General features: G+C 48.6%; 1 protein-coding gene across 1 annotated transcript in view; it reads left to right on the top strand.

Moving 5' to 3' along the window:
- Positions 1 to 7,655, top strand: part of wasf1 (WASP family member 1) — a 56,142-nt gene that overhangs the window by 2,907 nt on the left and 45,580 nt on the right. Inside the window, 1 exon segment of the mRNA XM_056294148.1 lies at positions 2,224 to 2,358. Within this exon segment, the coding sequence (XP_056150123.1) occupies positions 2,224 to 2,358 (135 nt within the window).

Genomic DNA, 7,655 nt, shown 5'->3' with positions numbered 1-7,655 from the left:
CAGAGACCGGGACGGCTCGGAAAATAGGGTAATTGGCCAGGTACAATTGGGGAGGAAAAGTGGGGGGGGGGGGGGGGGGAGAAACTGTTTGGGAGATGTGTCCAGTGAAAAAAGTGACTCAGTTATTTAAAAAGAAAAGTTCAAATTAAAAGAGAGTAAAATTGAGTGTAGCCCGAGGGGGAGGAAACTGGGTAATTTAGTGTCTTCATTCAGCAAAGAAGGGTGAAGTACACAGGCTGAAGAGACTTCAGTCAGTTCAGCTCACAGGTAGATAGCGGGGTGAAGTGTTCTCAAAGAACGACACCGGCTGCCAAAGCTTAATGTCGCCCCCATCTCCCTACACCTTGCGTAGGGAAATCACTGTCTGCTTTTAGCAGGATGGATCTGCCGGGGCGTACGGGAGCATGTCGGCCCTTTTCTTGCGCACTGTGGAGATTATTTTGAATTTTTTTCAGCAGCGGTGCTGTTGTGTTCCCCGTACATCCACAACCATGTTACGCCGGCCCGCATTCACGCACGTCGGAATAGCCTAAAATTTCAGCGTTTTAGGGGGCATCCAGGTAGCGTAGCGGTCTATTCTGTTGCCTACTAACATGGTGATCGCCGGTTCGATCCCTGTGTTACCTCCGGCTTGTTCAGGCATCCCTACAGACACAATTGGCTGTGTCTGCAGGTGGGAAGCCGGATGTGGGTATGTGTTCTGGTCGCTGCACTAGCGCCTCCTCTGGTCAATCGGGGCGGCTGTTCGGGTGGGAAGGGAAACTGGGGGGAATAGCGTGATCTCACACGCGCTATGTCCCCCTGGCGAAACTCCTCACTGTCAGGTGAAAAGAAGCGGCTGGTGACTCCACATGTGTCAGAGGAAGCATGTGGTAGTCTGCAGCCCTCCCTGGATTGGCAGAGGGGGTGGAGCAGCGACCAGGACGGCTCGGAAAAGTGGGGTAATTGGCTGGATACAATTGAGGAGGAAAAAGGGGGCAAATTTTAAAAATGAAAATATTCTGCATTTTTTCTAGGTTTGTGGAAGACTTAGGTGTATATATTTGGTGGGGGGTGGGGGGGTGTTGCGTGGGGAGGGGTGTTGCCACCTCCCTCCAAGAAAATTTTACGATTTTCATATCACATCATTATTTTGGACCATTATTGGACTGGCGGCACAGTGGATTTGGCAGCACGGTGGCCCAGTGGTTAGCACTTTTGCCTCACAGAAAGAAGGTCCTGGTTCGAACCCCAGGCCATCCAGGTCCTTTCTGTGCAGAGTTTGCATGTTCTCCCCATGTCTGCGTGGGTTTCCTGCGGGTGCTCCGGTTTCCTCCCACCATCAAAAAGACATGCACGTTAGGGTTAATACTCCTGTCTGGTGCCCCTGAGCAAGGCAGTGGAAAGAAGAAGTGGAGTTGGTCCCCGGGTGCTGCAGCTGCCCACTGCTCCTATACTATAGGATGGGTTAAATGCAGAGAACACATTCGTCGCAACTGAACAACTGTGCAATGACAAAATAAAGTGGCTTTCTTCTCATTATTACCATATCTATGTACAAAAAGTTAGGAGAGCTAGAGTAGATAATAAGTAAACAACACCCAAAAAGCTTAAAGACAAAACTTGCTTAAGAAGTCCACTGGGGACCAACTGCAGCCATTGGAAAAAGTAATTTAGTGAGTTTTGATGCTCTCCACATTGATTTTACATTCATTCGGCTTGGGTGGGTGACTCAAACGGCTTGGGTGCTGTGCCTAAGCCTTATAATGGTAGGGAGGAGCCCAGCTGTATCATAAACTGTACAGTTACTGCCAGACTGACAACTTACATCTGACCTCTTTCTCTGCTCCGCTCGCATTCCCCTTCACTTTTCTGCTGCTTGCTCTCTCCACACGCGCTCAACCACACGCGTTACGCACTGCCCTGTTCTCTAGAGGAGCTACGCTGCTCAGGTAGATGTCCTCTGAAGAATGAGGACAGGAGGGAGGATTCTGGGATTTGGTGCACTAGTCAGTGACTCAAAACTATTCCATGATAACGTAGTGTTACCATGCTTGCACAGTGTGCGAGTGAAAATCATCGGCAGCCCATTGATATCAATCAGCGCGTGACATTTTAGCTGCGGCACTCATAGTTGTGAATACAGGGGAAACGCTGTTGAATGCACACTGTAAACCTTATGTGATGCATAACACATATGTTGCGTCTTTGTGTGTGTCTGTGTGTTTGGTTGTATTTGTGTAGGTAAGTATGCAGAGGATCTGTTCGGTGAGCTCTTCAATGAGGCTCACTCCTTCTCCTTTCGGGTCAACTCCCTGCAGGAGCGAGTTGACCGGCTCTCCATCAGTGTCACACAGCTGGATCCCAAAGAGGAGGAATGTAAGTAGCACACACACACACACACACCCAACACACACACACTGTACACCTCTGTAGATATGTATGTGCTTGTTGTTCTAATGCACACTTTGGTGTGTGTGTGTGTGTGTGTGTGTGTGTGTGTGTGTGTGTGCGTGCATGCGTGCATGCACGGGGTCACGTCACATGGCCTGACTGATGTTGCTGTGTGATAGAGTTCACCCCCCCCACACCCCCATCCAGTGTTATCGGCCGAATGGGCACTTGTGAGACGGTGTCATTTTTCAGCCCCGCCAGTACACCCATAGGCCTCTGTCAGGAGCAGCCCACAGGAGATTCACTTTGACTTTGGATGCTCTTTTATTCTCTAAAGGGCTGCCTTTGTGGGGGGAAATTGGATCTATGGTCAGACTGAATAAAAGTGATGGGGATACATGGGCGGTGCTTTCTGGTAAAACATGGTGGAGAGATAGAGATCGAGAGAGAGAGAGAGAGGAGAGAGATAGTTGGGATGTGAGAAGCGAGCAGAATAGTAAGCGGACGACACAGTGGTTACTTAGTGCAGAGGGAGGGGGTACAGCGAATCAGCACCACGCTCCATGGCACTGTATCGATATCCCACGGGTCACTGGTGTGTTTACAGCACCGCACAGTTCTGCTCCAGCCGACTTCATGTCGCTGACTCTGAGACAATTAAGCGGTCTCCAAGCTGGACCTCTGGCTCTGGGCTTCCTCTGAGCACAAAAAGTGCCTTTGATGCCTCCGCGAGGTGTGAAGTCTCACAGTGCACTGAAGGAGCGAGGTGCTTTTCCTCGCTTTTCGCTTTTCATGGAGTCACGGTTTCAGCGGTTAACGGAATCCAGTAAAAGTTGCTCAGTCTCTTTCTTCACTTGTTTCTTCTCTTACCCCGGTTGCAGTCTGCTTGTTATCCCTCCCTGCCCTCCTCATCCGCCGGGTCGCCTCTCCCGGAGTATTGTCCCCCCCCCCCCCCCCCCCCCCCCCCCCGCTGCTTCCTCTAGTTCTCATTCTCATAGCACTCTCTGCTTAACTCCTCTTAACTCCCCTTTCTTTTCCTGTCAGCGTGGGTTCTTCAGCTCCTCTCCTTCCTCTCCCCATCCTCTTTCCCCTTTGCGCACTGAATAATGGTGTTTGATCTAATAGTAAAGGTTTGCTGGCCAATCTGCTTGTGTCTCGGCTGGTAGGTGACACCTTATTTTCTGCAGATGTCGGAGGCAAAACGTGCGCCCCCCCCCCTCCTCTCTCTCTCTCGCTCGCTCGCTCTCTCAATTCAATTCAGTTCAGTTCAATGATGCTTTATTGGCATGACTGCATTAATTACAATGTTGCCAAGGCAAAACAAAACAGGTCAACAGAGTACTAAAAAAAACACACAAAAAAAGGAAAAGGAATACATAGATCTGGGAGAAACATAGAACAGCACTTGAACAGCAACTGACAGTAATAGACAGTGTTTTGGTTACTCACTGACCCTTAGGCTCTGGCATTCTGACACATATTGTGCCGAAAGGTGTGCACTCTGGCCCTCTCTCTCTCTCTCTCTGTCTCTCTGTCTCTCTCTCTCTTGCCCTCTCTATCTCGCTCTCTCTCCTCACCATACAACACACAAGCTTACCTCTACTCTCAAAGCATAGCCAGTGCTCACTCTCCAACCCTGCATATGAAATAGCATCAGAAAATGACTAATTCAACACACATATTGGGAAGGGCTTGGAAGAGGAAATGGCAAAAAAAACCCACAAATGCAACCTCTAAATCACTCAGGCAATGTCTCGCCGCTAACATTCGTGTGTGTACATACACATTCACATCAGCATGTGTGCTTGCGTTTCTGTGCGTGTCCACTGTTATCTCTTGTTATAATTTTTGCCTTCTGTCCTTCTGGCCTGGAGTATTGGCTCAATAGACCATGGATAAAGATCAGTTTAGTTGCAGTTTAAGGGAAGTGGGGGTTGACAGGAGCGGAGAGAGCTGGAAGGAGATCGAGGATCGAGGATGGGGTGTGTAAAACAGGGCACTGCAGTAAAAGCAGTGGAGTGGAAAAGGCTTTGTGCTGCAGAATATTCTGGGCCAGGTTGAAATGGCCTCTGCTGCAGGTTAGAGAGAATTCTCACCTCCACAGTCAAGTACTGCCAAAAGTAAGTAAGTAAACAAATAAATAAATAGATAAAAAATCGTACTCACCTTTCCATTCATTCTTAATATTCAACACTTCACAAGTATTTCTCCCCCATTTATTTATTTATTTTTATGGGCCTTTTTCTCCCCAATTGTACTTGGCCAATTACCCTACTCTTCCGAGCCGTCCCCGGTCGCTGCTCCACCCCCTCTGCCCATCCGGGGAGGGCTGCAGACTACCACATGGCTCCTCCGATACATGTGGAGTTGCCAGCCGCTTCTTTTTCACCTGACAGCGAGGAGTTTCACCAGGGGGACGTAGCTCATTGGGGGGGATCTAGCTATTCCCCCAGTCCCCCCCCCCTGAATAGGCGCCCCAACCGACCAGAGGAGGCGCTAGTGCAGCGACCAGGGGCACATACCCAAATCTGGCTGCCCACCTGCAGACATGGCCAATTGTGTCTGTAGGGACGCCGACCAAGCCATAGGTAACATGGAGATTCGAACCGGCGATCCCCATGTTGGTACCCTGACGCCCCCCCACCTCCCCATTTGTTTTACTGTCAAACACTAGTTTAGGTCTGTTGACATTGGTTGCATTTACACAATAAAAGAATATGTAATTTTTCAAATAGAGCTACAATCTGAAGGTTGAAATACAAACAAATGTCATTTTTGGCACTTTCCATTGCTGGCGCAGTTCAGATAATAGCGATTCATGAATATGCAAATCATAATCTCCTGCCTACACAGTAGGCAGAACAAGCTCACACCAACAGACACCACAACATTAATGGCTAACACCCAGGTTGAACCTGCTGACGTAACGACACTGGCGACTAATGGATTTCTTCGGTTTGGAGTCCAGTGATCATGTGTTACTAGAGGGTGTCATTAGATGAAACCGAAACTGTGATTTTCAAGATTTTAACGTTAAATAGTGCGTTTCATGGAATTGTTTATTCAGAATGACCTATACCATGGCTGACCAGGTTGGGATTTATGTTCCCTTGCTCAAGGACGCGTTGATAGAACAGCTCACCGTTATTAGACCCACGCTGGCTTTTGTTGAAATCATCGCTGTGACCTTTTGTTGCATTGAATGGTGTTATCTCACCGCCGGGCCCGCATGCCATTAGCCTGTTTTACATTACCTACCAAGTCGTTTCAAATAAGGGCGACGATCTCTCGCTTCATTCAAACTGAAAGAAGGCTTCCTGTCGATGCATCCTTAATTTCTACAGCAAAATGTTTCCCTGAATCAGAACCATGTTTATTGGCCATGTAGGTTTGCACAAACATGGAATTTGACTCCGGTTTCATAGCTCTCTCAATGTATTTGGGGGGGGGGGGGCATGGCTCAGGCAGTAGAGCGGGTTGTCTAGTAATCGGAAGGTTGCTGGTTCGATCCCCAGCTCCTTCAGAGAGCATGTCAGAAGTGTCCTTGAGCAAGACACTGAACCCCTAACTGCTCCTGATGAGCAGGTTGGCGCCTTGCATGGCAGCCTCCACCATCAGTGTATGAATGTGTGTTGTGAATGGGTGAATGTGAGACGTACACTGTAAAGCACTTTGAGTAGTTGGTAGACTAGAAAAGTGCTATATAAATGCAGTCCATTTACTTAACATAGAATAACAACACTACAACACAACAATTTTCGGATATATACACAAGGATAGACTATATGCAGGTGAAATAAGAGGTGATAAGGTGCAGTGGTGCAGAGAATACATTCAGAGATGCTGAAATAGATGTTAGCAGGTTACGTGCATACATGCCTGAGGTAGATGGACATGACAGAATGTACCAGTATACGTACAGTGTACAGTACAGTATATACAAAATGGCAGGATTTATTGACAGTGTTAAGCGTTCATTTGAATGACAGCTCGCGGAAAGAAACTGTTTTTATATCTGGTTGTTTTGGGGTGCAGTGCTCTGTAGCGCCTACCAGAGGGGAGGAGTTGGAACAGGTTGTGACCAAGGTGCGATGGGTCTGCTCGTTTCCCGAGTCTGGAGGAGTAGAAGTCCTGAATGGAGGGCAGGTTGGCACCACTGATTTTCTCTGCAGACTTAACTGTCCGTTGTAGTCTATCCCTGTCCTCTTTGGTGGCCGATCCAAACCAGACAGTGATGGATGTGCAGAGGACAGACTGGATTATTGCAGTGTAGAACTGAATCAACAGTTCAGGAGGCAGGTTGAACTTCCTGAGCTGGCGGAGAAAGTACATCCTCTGATGGGCCTTTTTCATGATTTGTGTCTATGTTGGATGCCCACCTTAGGTCCTGCGAGATTGTGTGTGAAAGAAAATTGCTCATTCTGAAGTGACAGAAGTAAACTGACCCCAACCCCTCACTATAAACCGCAACAATACAAGCGCTCAGCTTGTTTTTTTTTTACCCCTGCTGAAGCCTGGGGGTAAAAAAAGGGGGGGGGAGCAGTGGTGTATGACAGTGAAACTGAGTGGGTGAGGGGGGGTCGCAGGCCGACCGATAGATGTGACACAGAGAGATGGACAGCAGTGGGTGGGGTTTACCGAAGGTTTGATCTCCCCACTCGCTCCCCGCTCGGCGTCGCTCGGCGTCAACTCCATCTTCTGAACAGCGCACCAAACGACAGCCGGGGAGCGCTCTGCAGCAGATACCTTTAGTGTTGGCGCTAACGCACAGGCAAGCCCTGACGCCAGGCTGCTGTGTAATTGTCTGTGTGAGCCTGCGGTGTGTGTGTATGAGGGAGATGAAGAGAGCGGGGGGGATGAGAGCGGATGAGCGCCGGTTGTGAACGAATCATAAATCATGACTGTGGAGGAATAAAGATAAGGGGATGGGGGAAGGGTAGGATGGGGGTGCTGGGTGTGCAGTAAGAGTTGGAACAGCAACCGTACGTACGCTGTAGTCCCTCCTCAAGGTCCATTGACATCTTTTGCAAGCCCTCGCAAGCCCCTCGTTTTTTTTTCATTTTTTTATCCTGTGCCAGTGAAAATAGAGCCATTTCATTTCATTATTCGACTACCCCACCAGCTTAAATCGTTATTTGTCACACGAGAGAGCATATTTCTTCTTGCCGTCCTGCCCAGCTGATTCCAGCAAATGAGATGCAATCTGTAGGTCTGTAAATGATACATGAATATATTGTGCTGCATTATATACATGCGATGATAAAAGCAGCGTATAGGCAGGG

The sequence above is a fragment of the Lampris incognitus genome, chromosome 15 (assembly GCF_029633865.1).
Source record: "Lampris incognitus isolate fLamInc1 chromosome 15, fLamInc1.hap2, whole genome shotgun sequence".
Taxonomy (NCBI): Eukaryota; Metazoa; Chordata; class Actinopteri; order Lampriformes; family Lampridae; genus Lampris; species Lampris incognitus.
Note: the sequence above shows the minus strand (reverse complement) of the source record. Positions and strands in the feature narration are given on the sequence as shown.